The sequence below is a fragment of the Microtus pennsylvanicus genome, chromosome 13, assembly GCF_037038515.1.
Source record: "Microtus pennsylvanicus isolate mMicPen1 chromosome 13, mMicPen1.hap1, whole genome shotgun sequence".
Taxonomy (NCBI): Eukaryota; Metazoa; Chordata; class Mammalia; order Rodentia; family Cricetidae; genus Microtus; species Microtus pennsylvanicus.
The window spans coordinates 61,833,882-61,848,316 of record NC_134591.1 but is presented as its reverse complement, the minus strand read 5'-3'; the positions used below and the strand labels follow the sequence as shown (position 1 = coordinate 61,848,316).

At 54.9% G+C, this 14,435-nt stretch overlaps 1 protein-coding gene across 1 annotated transcript; it reads left to right on the top strand.

The window, feature by feature from the left end:
* Nucleotides 1-4,099: 4,099 nt before the first annotated feature.
* On the top strand, nucleotides 4,100-12,607 carry Hcrtr1 (hypocretin receptor 1). The gene is made up of 9 exons (XM_075945336.1): nucleotides 4,100-4,237; nucleotides 5,114-5,191; nucleotides 5,490-5,727; nucleotides 5,883-6,061; nucleotides 7,050-7,293; nucleotides 7,556-7,671; nucleotides 9,084-9,310; nucleotides 10,293-10,414; nucleotides 11,861-12,607. Exons 3-9 carry the CDS (start codon nucleotides 5,529-5,531, stop codon nucleotides 12,022-12,024), a joined length of 1,251 nt encoding a protein of 416 aa, XP_075801451.1. The 5' UTR covers nucleotides 4,100-4,237; nucleotides 5,114-5,191; nucleotides 5,490-5,528; the 3' UTR covers nucleotides 12,025-12,607.
* Nucleotides 12,608-14,435: the final 1,828 nt, after the last annotated feature.

Below are 14,435 nucleotides of genomic sequence, written 5' to 3'. Positions count from 1 at the left end.
GGGTTGTTTGTGATGTGAGTTTCATTTTTGTTTTTGAAGGGCTGGGTATATAACCCCAGGGCCTTGTGCATGCTAAGCCAGTACTCCACCACGAGACACAGCCTCAGACTCCAACTCACAGATTTCACCTTCCTTAACAACCTCTTGTTCAGTGTCAGGGACAGGACCCAAGGCCTTGCACATGCTCACAACTGCTCAGCTACTGAGTTCTGGGTCAGATTAGGTCCCCTTTGAGCTGTTATCTAACCTACTACAGGGACACAGACGTGACTGTTCAGGGAGCACATATCAGGGAGCACTGAGCTGGCTGTTCAGCCAGGCCTTTCTAGTTTTCCACTTCGACTCAATTGTGGGTCCTAAACTCATTGCCCGGAGTCTGTCTCCATACAATAACCCCACGCATTTGACTCCACCCAACCATCTCTATGCAAGGGGCTCCCCAGCCCGAGCTGGGGGGGGGGCTCCTCAGGGTTTGCTGAGTGAGTAGCTGGGTAAGCAAGCCCCTTCCCCTGTCCCACCCCTGTGTGGAAGATGCTAAATCTAAAAAGGTCCTGATTCCAGACTTAAGGCCCCTCCTTTCTCAGTGCATGCTGATCCTTCTAAAGCCTCCAGGCCTGGAAAAGGAGCTCCTCCCCCAGGGATGAGGACATCCTCCTACAGAGGTGCTGAAAACACAAGGGATCTGGGCACCACCCCAGAGCACTGAATACTTGGCTAACTCCTCCCAGAACCATTGCCATTGAACCCAGGGACCAATAACCTCACAGTTACCTCAGTGACTTCCTTAGTCCCAGTTCTTGGAACCCCCTTCCTGGAGTACATTAGAGCCCTGCACCCCAATCTATCCTCCATTTCCTGCCTCAGGACCTTCTAAGCAGCATCTCTGCCCCCTGGCCACTGTCACCCACCCACAGCCAGGCCCCTGGCGTCCACACATTGCAAAGTCAGTTACTGTTCAATGGCTCTAGTCCTAGCCCAGACAGAAGTTACTGCAAGTCACATCACATCGGGACTGGAGCCACCACCTGAGGACAGTGCCCGGACTGACACTTGGAGATGGATGTGACAGGGACCTGAGGCTTGGAGGCTCAAGATTAGATCAACAAGGCTGGGGCTGGCTGGTTCCAGGAAAAAGGTCATGTGGACACGGTTTGACAGACAGCTCAAGCAAAGCCAAGGTTTCAGGCTGGCCTTCCCCGAACAGAGGAGGCACTGGGGCTGATGGCCCAGTCTAGAGATGAAAAGCCTGAAGTCCTTGGTCTCTCTTGGGCACTGGCATTTTCCCAGGAGCTCCCAGAGGCCAGTGTCATTGTATACAAGAACTAAACAACTACAGCTCCCGTGGGTCTTCCAGGACATGCCCAGCTCAGATGTCCTTTAAGCAGGCATTCAAGGTTTCTCTCTCTCCTGCTCACCTAGGCCCAATGATCAGCCACCTGTAGCTGAACTGGGGTACCCAAATCAGTACCAGATGGTCTTGGGGCACACGGTCTCCTGCTGATCCGGTTCGGTCCGGCAGGTGAAGAACAGAGATCTGCCTCCTTAAGGAGTCCCCTTACAACTCTTGTCTTGGGAAGAAGCCACCTCTGGGGTACGGAGGAATAAGGGGGGAAAAGTGGGCACCTGGAAATTTCTGGTCGGGGGAGCTGGGACTGACCCTAAAACACTGGATGCTCTCAGTGGGTTCAGGGGAATGGCAGGCAGGCTCCCTCCACACACATGGACCAGTGCACCCCCAGTGTACACTGACTTGGGAGACTGGAGGCCCCTTTGCTCGCTACAATCCACAGCTCAGAGCTATCGTCAGTGTGGAGCCTGAGCTGCCCACCGCCCACGCAGTGATCTCTACCTTCCGCATCCCTGGCTGCACCTCGCTTGCAGCAGCTGCGAGCTAAGTGTCCTTGAATGATCTGCCTCCCAGCCCCCACATACTGTAGCCTCCTCGGGGACCCCTACATGGCAAATGGTCGCAGCTCCAGACTGGGGAGGGGGAAGCAGAATGTGGGAAGATGAGTCGTCACCATGGGAGCCGACGACTGAGTTCCACACTCACACACTTGCAGAGCTGGAGGCACCAAGGCATGCCCACACTCACATTCCCAAACTCGCAGGGAAATAGGCTGAGAGGCCAGCGGAGATGCACACTGAGACCCACAGAGACAGACAAACTGCCCCCTCCATACACACACACAGTCCTTAGACACAGACACCAAAACACAGGGGCAAATAGGACCTATGTAGACACATCTTAGCCAGGGTGAACCCCAATCATCACCCAGTGCCTACTTTCATGTACAGAGAGACACAAATACACATGACAACAGACTGAATTCCCAAGACACATCCTAATAACCCTTCTGTGAATACATAAGCGCTCTCTCTCTCTCTCTCTCTCTCTCTCTCTCTCTCTCTCTCTCTCTCACACACACACACACACACACACACACACACACCATCTCTCTTCTTGGGAGTCCTTCATCCATCCATCCCTCTCCTGTCTCAAGCAGCAGACAGGACACTTAGAATCTAGAGATCACAGGGCAGTGGTGACACACGCCTTTAATCCCAGAACTCAGAAAGCAGAGGCAGGCGTATTTCTGTGAGTTCAAGACTAGCCTAGTCTACAGAGTGAGTTCCAGGACAGCCAGGACTATGCAGAAACCCTGTCTTGAAAAAAACCAAAACAAACAAAAATCTTGAAGATCTATGATCCACCATCTTGCATACAAAAGCCACAGCTACCCAAGGACAAGGTTCTTTCTCAGGTCCAGGCACTTTCATTCTTTGGGAGTGGAGGTCACCACATCCATAAGGATGCTGCCCCATCCCTCTGCTTAGCAGCCGGGAAGAGGGTTCTAACTGCAAAGGAAAGATGTGGTTACACTCCCGGGAGGGGAGGGATGTGAGAGAAAGGAGACTTCCTGGCTTGGAAGGTCCTATCCTGAGGCAGGAGGTGGACGAGGTGACTAAGCCTGGAAGGTCCCCCTCCACCTGCCTAGGAATCCCAGGAGATCCAGCCTGCAATCATTTGTACCTGGTGCTGTCTACCTTAAAGACCCCTCCTCCCTACTCTACCTTAGCTACTAGGCCTTTTGTTATTCTTCAAGTTTCAGAGCAGGTATTGCTGCTCTTGGAAGCCTGGTGAAATCTTCGGCCCTGTTGTGACCTCAGTCCCCCTAGGACCTCTCCCAGCACCATAGGGAAATGCCTTAATCCCCAGGCGAGACCCTCTGCATGGCTGGGAGCCTTTGGGGTGCCAACAGATCTGAGTGGAACACAGGTTGGAACCCCCAGCGCTGCTTCTGACCTTGGGCAAAGCCCTGAACTGTGTGTGTCCAAGGTCTTATCTGTAAAAAGGGGACAGTGACAACATCTCACCGGGCTGACGTGGGGATTAAATGAGATCGTACATCGTTTAGCCTGTGGAAATGGCGGCCGTACTATAGGTTCTTTGCTTGCCACAGAACTTGGTAAATATTTATTGAATTAATGAACGCCTCCAGTTCTCCCTCTTTTGCCTCCACCTCACATCCTTGCTTTAGGAGGGGGAAGTAGGAGCGAACAAAGATTTGGGGGCAAAATTTGGGAGAGATGGGGCTTTCTGACATCTCTGGACACTAGCTGCTCCAGCAGGTCCTCAGCTTGCCTGGAGGCGGCACCGGCTTCCTTTCACCTCGGTAACAACCACTTGGGCTATCATTTTCACTGATCAGGTGAGGCAGCGAGTAGAAGTGGGGTCCACCCCTGCACTGTGTCCCCCGACGCCGCCCCACCACACACACACACACACACACACACACACACACACACACACACACACACACTAGGTGCGCACTGAATGCAGGGTGGCGGGAGCGTAAGTGTCGGAAGGATGCGCACGGTATGAATGAGCCAGTGGATGCATGAATGGAGGTGGATGAAAGCTTAAAGTACAAAGCAGGGTTTGAGCTGGGCGACCTCGGGCGCAGACGGGGCCGGGGCTCCCTCCCCTCCCTGCCCAGCCTTCCGCCCCGCTCCCTTCCCTTCCCCTCCCCACGGCACGCAGTCCATCCGAGCCCTCCCAAGCTACCACGGGTGCGGAGCTGGGGCCGCGCAGCCACCGAGGGGATAGCTCGGCCTCGGGAGGGGGCTGCCCCGCCGCGTCCCCTGCCCCTGCCTTCCCCCGCACCAAGGCAAAGTCCCGTCTGCAAGGTCCAGGTACCAGTAACGGATGCTGCTCGGGGCCGGGAGCCAACAGGTGCGGGGTGGGGGGGGGGGCCTCAGGACTGGCATGGGAGTTCCAGAGGAGCAGTGGCAGGTGAAGGTGTCGGGGAAGCCTGGAATTTCTGGGGGTGACCTGGATGCTGGGAGGCTGCGCCACCACCCACTCCGCTCACCTCCAGGCGGCTCTTGCTGACCCTTCTGGGAATCCTCCCAGACCCCCTAAGGAGCAGGGAGGTCCATCTGGGAAATCGGTAGGCCAGCATCTCTGCCCCTTCCCTTAGGGCTCTCCGGGGACTATCCACTCTCCTACACTAGTCTAGGGTCGTCCCTACCCAGCTAGGGGAAGGAGGGGTCTGAGGGAGAGAGGAGGGAGCGGCCTGAGTGGGGCTGGATTTATGAATGGAAAGCGACCTGCGCGCCGGCTCAGCGACCCCTGGCGGCCGTCGGGGGGCATCCCGACCCCGGGGACTGGAGGAGACCTAGGAAGGGGGTCCTGAGAATTTCGTTTCTGGGGAGAGGACTATTTCATTCATTTCATTTCTCTCAGGGAGGTGGTCAGTCCCTTCTCATACTCTTCTTTCCTCTCTCTCTCTCTCTCTCTCTCTCTCTCTCTCTCTCTCTCTCTCTCTCTCTCTCTCTCTCCTCTCTCCCTCTCTCCCTCTCTCCCTCTCTCCCCCTCCCCCCGTGAATGTATGGTGTGTGTGTGTGTGTGTGTATCTCAGGTCTAGTGGGCGGAACCTAGATCTTCAGTATCTCCCTGAATCCTTTCCCCAACCCCTAACCAAGGCTTGTGAGAATATTTGCTATTGGGAATGGCTGCCTTTCCTAACCCTGTGCTGGCTGGAGGATGCAGGTGACCTTGAGCAAGGGGCTCAACCTCTCAGCTTCCCATCTCCTCATCCACACACAGGGCTCACTAATAATGATCCCGGACACTGACTGGGAGGCCGGCTTCTGGGTGAAGTAGTTCCTCATCGTGGCCTGGCAGGTAGGTATCTTTATTACTCCATTGGATGGGGAAACTGAGGCTGAATGAGGGAGGTAAGATGACTTTCTCCACCATTCCCAACCCACGACTAAGATTAGAGAGGGAAGGTAAGCAAAGTCCCTAATGTCCCCTCCTTCCTTCCCTACTCCCTTCTTTTTTTCTGTTTTCCCTTTTTCGTTCTCCCCTAGCCTTCTCTCCTTCATGATGTTTGGGCTGGAACCCCAAGGACTTGGGTACATAAACAGGGCCCCTGAAGGGAGTGGGCTGAGAGCTTGTGGGAATTCCTCTTCTTCCACAGAGCCCAGCACCTTTCTCAGCTGAAGTGGCTCCAGAGCTCATGGAACCCTCGGCCACTCCCGGGGTCCAGCCAGGAGTCCCCACTGGCAGCAGGGAACCCTTCCACCTCCCTCCAGACTATGAGGATGAGTTCCTCCGCTACCTGTGGCGCGATTATCTCTACCCGAAGCAGTATGAGTGGGTTCTCATCGCGGCCTACGTGGCTGTGTTCCTCATAGCCTTGGTGGGCAACACACTGGGTAGGTGTCTGTCTTCTGAGGCCTAGAGGGAGTCCTGCCTGGCCTTGCCTTCATACCCCTTCCTGCTGGTGACGGGGGGGGGGGGATGGGGGCTTAGTGTCCCAGCAGAGCCTGGATGGTCATGGCTGATTTAACTCACCCCATGCTCTCTGCAGTCTGCCTGGCTGTGTGGCGGAACCACCACATGAGGACAGTCACCAACTACTTCATTGTCAACCTGTCGCTGGCAGATGTGCTGGTAACTGCCATCTGCCTGCCTGCCAGTCTGTTAGTGGACATCACTGAGTCGTGGCTCTTCGGCCATGCCTTGTGCAAGGTCATTCCCTACCTACAGGTTAGTTCGCCCACACCCTCAGTAGCCTCTATCACGCCTGCCTAACACCCAGTGACCCTAAGGTTCACCTTTCAGGCAAGTTACAGTGGCTCAGGACTTTTTCAGGGTCACCCAGACCACCAGGCTGGACACTCAGGAACACAGACACAGCCTCACAGACTCACACAGACATCCTCTCCTGGTGACAACTACAAACTTGGCCATGTGTGCACACACAGTTACCTCCAGGTACACGGGCACATATCGAGAGGAGACAGGAGCCCACAGTGACAGTCCCAAATGCTCACTGGGTCTGCTCCCTGACCCCAGCAGAGACCAACTGAGAGAGAGTCAGAGAGAATTGTCTCTTCTCTCCTTTCTAGCCTGCTTCCCCAATCCTTGACACCAGGATGTCAGAGCGTGATCAGTAGCCAGAAGGAGGGCTGGCCCGAGGCCACCATGGCTTCTCAGTAGCCCTCAGACTTCTTCCTGCACCCTGGGAAACTGGGACACTCTGGACGCAATGCCTGCCTATGCTACTTGCATGGCAGACTCATCTTTGCCTCTCCCAGCGACAGAGGAAAGGGATGACCTCCAGGGTGACAGAAATGCTGCCTGGACTTCTCACTGATTTGAGGCTTTCTGCTCAACTGACACAGTCTGTTGGCTTACGTGTGAGGGACTCGCGTATCTCATTTCCTCATCTGTAACATGCACCTACCTCACTGTAAGGCAGGGAGAAGAGTGTCCACCACACAGAGTGACATGGTTCACAGTAGAACAGTGCCTAGTGCCTGTCAGGTCTCCAACTGGACATTCTCCATACATGATTTCATTTATTCGTACCAGAATCCTGCCAGATAGATGCTCTATTCCCATTCTACAGCTAAGGCTCAGAGAGAGTGAGTGACAGTCCCCAAAGCGGCAGAGTCAGAATTTGCTGCCCTGGTAGCTCTGGGCTGCTCCCCGCCACACCTCTGATGTTGTGTCCCCATGGGGGGGGGGGCAGGCCGTGTCCGTGTCAGTGGCAGTGCTGACGCTCAGCTTCATCGCCCTGGACCGCTGGTATGCCATCTGCCACCCGTTGATGTTCAAGAGTACAGCTCGCCGGGCCCGTGGCTCCATTCTGGGCATCTGGGCTGTGTCGCTGGCTGTCATGGTGCCCCAGGCTGCTGTCATGGAGTGCAGCAGTGTGCTGCCCGAGTTAGCCAACCGCACCCGGCTCTTCTCTGTCTGTGATGAACACTGGGCAGGTAATGGTGGGCACCTCTGGGGTGAGTACCCCTAGGACAGGGGACTTTCAGGGTGGGTATTCCCGGGGTGGGTATCACCTCTAGTGTAGGCATCTGCTAGGGGTCCCTCCACGATGATACCACTAGACTGGGCAATTCCCTGCCATGTGCCTATGCAAAATTCAGTTGTCCCTGGGTCCTTGCTTGTTGGGAAGGTGGCATTGCTGAGGCAGACTGGGATTTCCAGGACAGACCTGACCCCTGCATCTCATGACCCCTACAGATGAACTTTACCCCAAGATCTACCACAGCTGCTTCTTCATTGTCACCTACCTGGCCCCGCTGGGCCTCATGGCCATGGCCTACTTCCAGATCTTCCGCAAGCTCTGGGGCCGCCAGGTAAGGCGTCACTGTGTGGGCTGCAAAGGGTGCGGCTGTTACTCTAAGGGGGTAGATGGTCCCTGACATCAGAATATGCCATCCATGCTGTGACTACAGAAAGGCCAGACCCAGGGACATGGGGAGACGAAGGCCCCAAAGTGACTTGCAGCCTCTTTTAATTAATTAATTAATTAATTTTGGGGCTGGAGATCTGGAACCTTGCATATGTTAGACAAGCGTTCTACCACTGAAGACTATCCCCAGACTTTTTTTCTTCCTGACCCCTGTACTCTCCTTCCATTTTTAAATGTTGAGGCAGGGTCTTGCTAAGTTGACCTGACTAGCCTGAACTTGGAATTCTCCTGCCTCAGCCTCCTGAGTAGCTAGGATAATAGTCAGCTTTAACCACCATATCCTATTCCCCCTGCCCCAAACATGTGAGAAAACACCCAGAGAAGCAACACAATGTCCCCCAAAGCATTCAGCTGGTGAGTGGAAAGGCAGGAGTTGGAACCCGAATCTGAGGCTCCGATGCTCAGCTTCATCGCAGGAGGTTAATCATTGCAGCTCCAAATGTTTACCTAGCTGGGCTTCAGGTTAAGTGTCTTCCAGCTAGCTAAGGAAGAGACACTAGTGCCCACTTCAGAGTGTGGGCAACTGACTGCCAAGGCCAGCGAGGCCAACTGGTTCCAGCCATGACTTTGGACCCACAGCAGGTTTCCTGGGGCGGTGTTCATGGGAAGAGGGGTGCTAAGAGCCATTTGCACAGATGGCAGTAAGTCCTGGGTTAGTATCTAGGCAGTGAGAGGACGTGGGTCACAAGGCTGCTGGTCCCGATGACACCAACATTCTGGGATGTCACATACATTCTACACAGTGCTAACCCACCCCTAGGCCATGGAGGGCAATGGGTTGGGTGAAACCCAGATCTGCCTTGCAGGAATGCCAAGTTAAAGCCTTTCCTGGTTGGTCTACATTAAGGAAACAAGGGTTTAGCGAAGTCACACAGCTCATGCATGTGTGAGCAGTCTCTAAACTCTATGTTCTTGTGTCCTGGCTCCATGTCTCTTGGTTGTGGGGCAATTGTGATGTCCAGTGGTGGGAAGAGCTTCCAGCATCCAGAGCTACTCAGGCTTCTGAGCTTCCTCCTAAGGGGAGAGCTCTGCTCTGACTCAGTCCAGGCCATCCCTGAGGCCCTCCTGACTCCCAGGCCTCCGCCACAGTGTGACATGGACAACTCTTCATGACTATCTAAAGAAGATGGGAGAGCAGTTAGGAAGGGGTTCACACTCCACAGTGTGGCAATTTCTTTGCACCTTGCCCACCAGGCCCAGATTGTCCCCAGACAAAGGGAATGACTGTCTCTGAAGGAGTAACATCCACTGCTGTCGTGTGTGTGTGTGTGTGTGTGTGTGTGTGTGTGTGTGTAGATCCCTGGAACCACATCAGCCTTGGTGCGGAACTGGAAGCGGCCCTCAGAGCAACTGGAAGCTCAGCACCAGGGACTGTGCACAGAGCCCCAACCCCGGGCCCGAGCCTTCCTGGCTGAGGTGAAGCAGATGCGAGCTCGGAGGAAGACAGCTAAGATGCTAATGGTGGTTCTGCTGGTCTTTGCACTCTGCTATCTGCCCATCAGTGTCCTCAATGTCCTGAAGAGGTGAGGACACGGGGCAGCCATGTGGGGAGGGGAGGGGCTTCGGGGTCTGAAGAAGACTCCCGTTCACTCCACTCCTCTCCACCCCGGGCCATAGTCATCTCCTCTAGGGTCACGTGGGGATATCAGGCCTCCCTCCAAAGGCAATTGGAAAGGCCCCTTCTCCACGCCCTTGGGTCCCAAGTTCTAGGGTGACTGATTACAAATGACAGACGAAAATCTCTGTCTTCATAGAGGCTGCACTCCAGTGAGAGAGAAGGAAAAATCAGCGTGTATGAGGCAGTGAGGACTATGAAGGAAAATGAAATGCCGGAAGAGGGCAGAGTGTGATGGGGGGAGGGGTTGTCTCAGATACATTGTTGTTGCTATTTAAGGCTTCTCTGAGAAGCTGGGAGGTGAGTGTCTATGCTCTCAGCACTCAACAGGCCAACGTAAGAGGATCATGAGTTCAAAGCCAGCCTAGGTTAGGGCCCCCGAGAAGAGACTTGGCAGACACGAAGAAGCAAGCATCATGGGATGGGAGAATACCAGTTAGGCAGAGGGATACAAGGACACAGACGATAAGGGGTCAGGAGTCATCAACGGAAGGTCATGGAGCAGTGGACAGCAACCAGCCTGGTTTCGGCCATATCCGCACTTGTGGGATCCGGGGCATGTACTTCTCTGTTTATTACCTGGAAACAATGGGTGCTGTCCATGATGTCTTATTTCTGTTGGGATGGATGAGAAGGTAAATGGGATGGCTCCAAGTGATCAGAAAGGTGGAGATTGAGAAAATCATATTCATCGCTGTCCCATTCTGGCCAGAATCCATGCTTGGATACCCAAAGTTGGTACCCAAATTTATGGTCAAGATCTCAAACCAAGTGCCACAAATGGGTGGTAGTGATCACTGGGGACCCTTATACTTTCTAGCTAGAGTTTTGTGGGCACTCTCACCCTGCCCACCTGTCGAACTTCTCTCCATCTTTCCCACTGGCATTAGAGTGTTCGGGATGTTCCGCCAAGCCAGCGACCGGGAAGCTGTCTATGCCTGCTTTACCTTCTCCCACTGGCTGGTGTATGCCAACAGTGCCGCCAACCCCATCATTTATAACTTCCTCAGTGGTAAGTGGACCATGCATGCAGTGGCTCCGGGTGGCCATGGTCCCTTGGTCCATCTCAGGCTGGTAAGAGAGGATGTACCTGCTCGCTTGCTCTCTCTTTGGGTATCCTCCACTCAGGGGAAACTCGAGTACACTGCCCTGGCTAGGGGCCCTAATCTAGGGCCCTAATCTAATAGCACCCAGAAGGCAGTCTGACCAACCTGCAGACCTAAGAGGAAGGGCAGGACCTGGGCCTCCATCCCCCATCCAGGCAGCATGTGCAGTAAGACTTCCTATTAGTCCCTTTCTAGCTGGTGCAGACAGAGCAATCTCTGTTTCTCGAGGGAGCCAGGCCCGAGAAGAGGACCCTGGAGGCTCTGACTGAGGGTGATTGTATAATCTAGCTGAGGGATGAGGGACAGTCAGCCGTAGAGACACAGGGTAGGGTAGCCATCTTGGCTACCCCTGGAGTCATGAGCCTCAAAGCAAATATCTCTCCTGGGAGTCTGGGCCCCCTGGCCCGTCCCCACCACCTTGTCCTATACTTCCCGCTCACGTCCTCTGCCTCCCAGGCTCTTTCAAAAACAATTAAGATGTTTGAGAAGGGGCAGAGGTCCCTAGTGTTACTCAACCAAGGCTTCCTAGCTGTTTCCCTGCCCAGAGGACAGGAGAGAAGAGTGGAACCCTACAGAGGAAGAACCAGGCAGCCATCCAGGTGCACACGGCGTGCCTGGCCTGTGTTTGCTGAGTATCTGCTGTGTGCTCAGCCCTGAGCTGGATACTAAAGAATGGCAGACTGGGGACACGATTGGGGAGGGTTCAGTTTCTGCCCCCCAACACATATACATACACACACGAGCTGGATGCAGTGCCGTGCAGCCCCTCTTCTCCCACTCTGCCTTCCCCTTTAAGAGATGGTTTGGGGTTAGATCCCAATGTCCAATTTCCAGCTGAGTGGACTTGGGCAAACCATATCCTTCTGCACATCTGTGATGTGAGACACAGCCTCGGGGGCGTGGGGGATGTTTTGGGGGATGAGGTCTGAGGTACTGGCCTAGCCTCTGGTGCAGTGTGACTGCCACCAGCAAGGGTTGCATTAGACAGAGCTGGGGTGGTTAGCCACAGCATGAACCCTGAGCTACACACACACACACACACACACACACACACACACACACACACACACACACACGGCATGGAGGGCAGAGGTGACCTGAGGCCCCTGAGCCAGACACCACGTCTTGAGTCAGGCTCCCAGCCAGAATGCAGTCAAGGAATCAAGACAATTGCATTTTGCTCCAGGAACCCACTGGGGCCTCTCATCCTCTCTGGCTGGCAGGGCTGAGGTAGCCTTGGGCTCTACCTCCCAGATGCCCCTCCCTCTCTGCCCCACAGCTTTGACCAAGCTCAGAACCCCTTCCTGCTGCATTTGTCCCCTTATGGCTGTGTCTTTTGTCTCCCAACCAAGGCAAATTTCGGGAGCAGTTTAAGGCCGCCTTCTCCTGCTGCCTGCCTGGGCTGGGTCCCCGCTCCTCTGCCAGACACAAGTCCATGTCCTTGCAGAGCCGATGTTCTGTCTCCAAAGTCTCTGAGCATGTCGTGCTGACCAGCGTCACCACAGTGCTGTCCTAAGTGGGGCCTGGCCCAGGGCCTCCGGGAGGCACAGCTTGATCCTTTGCCCGGGATCCGCCCCAGCGCTCACGAAAAGACGTCTGCTGCTTGGTGAGAGGCTGAGACTCCAGCCCTGGCTTTCTGCCTGGGTGACTCAGCCAGAGTCATTCCCTCTCTGAGGTTGTGTCCCCTAAGCAGGGCTGATAGGGGACTTAAGCACACTCAAGAAAGCAAAGAGCGTTGTAAGTCATTTCGTGCTGTGGACACAGTTACTGTCGTACCTGCCTCGTGTGGCTGTACCCTATGGTGTCACCCCACCCTTTCAGAGCTTGGCTTTCCTCCCAAAGACCTACTCAATTACAGGCTTTCCCTGGCTGGACTCTGTTCCAAAGGTCCCCACAGGCATAGTCACCTGGCCTGGAGGCCACCGAGACCCGGGTCACACATGGCCAGCTGCTCTGATGTCCCTGTGAACTAATTGGGGTCCAGCCCTTCTCAGTGGGCTCTGAAACACAGCCCGCCCTCTCCAGGTGTGGACTGCACGCACCACAGGCTGGATCTCGTTGGCATTGTGGAGTGTGGCTGTTCAGCATGGAGGCCAGCAGCCAGAAGCAATTGTAATTAAAAGCCTGGCACTGACTGGTCCCTTTCCTTGTCATTACACAAAGTCTGTGCTGCTCAGGTTAGTAGTGGAAGGTGGGGCAGCCGGCAGGGGAGGGGGGTGGCAAGAAGAGAAGGCTCTGGAATGCTCTTATCTGCGCGACCCCGCCCCCACCCCAGATGACCTGACTGCAGGCCAGGCTGCCTCTGGCAGTGCCCAGCCTCCGACGTCCAGGACTTAGATCTCTGACACACTTTCTGCTCCCTGCCCGATGACCTCTGGACTGGAAGGTAAGGAGGCAGGTGGGCAGACAGCGGGGCTGACAGATTTACTGTTCCTAACCTTCTTGGAAATCAGGGCTTCGTTTACTTTCCATGAACTCCCAGAAAACAAAGGGGAAGCCACAGATTTGGCCAGCCATGCTCCAGCTGTGACCGAACTGATTATATGGTTGCCAAAAAGGCCCCAACACCTGTTGCCAGAGTAGAGTAAGAGCACATTGTTCCACTCTGCAACAAGGAGCGGGGGACATCTGGCTGAGGCCGTTGAGGGCGAGCACACCAGCAGATGCTCACGGGTTTCCTTGACTTCAGCGGTCAGGAAGTGGGGCAGAGCCGTGGGGCCCAGCCCAGGAGCGCAGAGACACCTCGGCTCCCTGTAAGGCACGGCATTCTGTCCAGATCAGGTCTAGGTGCTGGACCATTTCCTGCTCTACAGACGCATCAGTCCAGGGGCCATAGCTGGCCAGCAGAGTGGGCAGTCCTAATCACTCTGTGCTCCCATTGGCCTTGGGATGCACATAAGTGTGAGGGCTGGCGTGTGCTTGGGATGAGGCCTGAGGGCTGGATGCTCCAGGACTTACGTTCTCAGCACCCCCTCCCGGTGTAAGGTAGATTGTGGTTGACACCATTGTAAAGAAGGGTTTGGGGGCTAGAGGTGTAGCTGGGTGGTAGGGTACTTGTCTAATATGTGAGGCCCTTGGTTCTATCCCCAGAACCACATAAAAAAAGACAAAGATGACTTCCAGTGGACACGTGGCTCAGCAGGAGCAAAGGCGATGGTTGGCAGCTTCCTGCACACACTACCTTACTCCGCTGGTGGACGCCAGCCTGCACCAGCGTGGGCCTTCTGATGGGGAGCTGATGCGTTCAAGCACACTCTGGGGAGGTAGCCAAGATGCCCAGGGGAGTAAAGCTCATGAGGGGCATTTGACGAGTGCAGAGCTACCTGATCGATGAGGGAACTTGGACTGGTGTTGGCTAGGGGAGATGGGGTGATAGGCTCCACTGTCCAGAAATCTAGCATGCAGGAAGTGGGGGGCTGAGCTCTGGCCGGCCCAAGAGTGAAAACTATGGCCAGTGGATGGTGTTTCCAAAGCGGTTGGTTAGGACAGGAAGACACCACTACCAGTCAAAAGAGAAGCAACCTAGAAAGTTTCCCTCCCCCTCCTCTTTTTTTGGTTACTGGAGGTTGGCAGATAGAGGCTGGACTCTCTGGGGTCCCCTAAGAGGACTCCAGAAATGGATGGGGCTGGCCGTTAGGATCTGGACTCTTGATTCTAGGACTGCGGAGCCACAGCAGCACGGGGGAGCTGAATTGGCTGAGCCTGACAGGCCTGCTGGCCTCTGTGACCTGGAAAAGGCCACAGCCGCTCTCCACCCCCACTCTGCAGGGAGGACAGCCCCGAAGGCCTCTGAGCCTCAGCGCTCTTATCTTCATCTCCCAAAGCCAGAGGATAATCACACCATTATCTGTGATAAGGCCCCCCTAGCAAACTAGAATGTCTGGTATCTGCAGCTTTTGATTGAAATTCTGTCAGCTCATTACAGAC

Bases quoted from the DNA above. Each gene is read 5' to 3' on its own strand.
- Hcrtr1 (XM_075945336.1), top strand. From the start codon at position 5,529: ATGGAACCCTCGGCCACTCCCGGGGTCCAGCCAGGAGTCCCCACTGGC. The intron at 7,294-7,555 runs GTAATGGTGGGC...TGACCCCTACAG, and splicing joins CTGTGATGAACACTGGGCAG to ATGAACTTTACCCCAAGATC. The intron at 7,672-9,083 runs GTAAGGCGTCAC...GTGTGTGTGTAG, and splicing joins GCAAGCTCTGGGGCCGCCAG to ATCCCTGGAACCACATCAGC.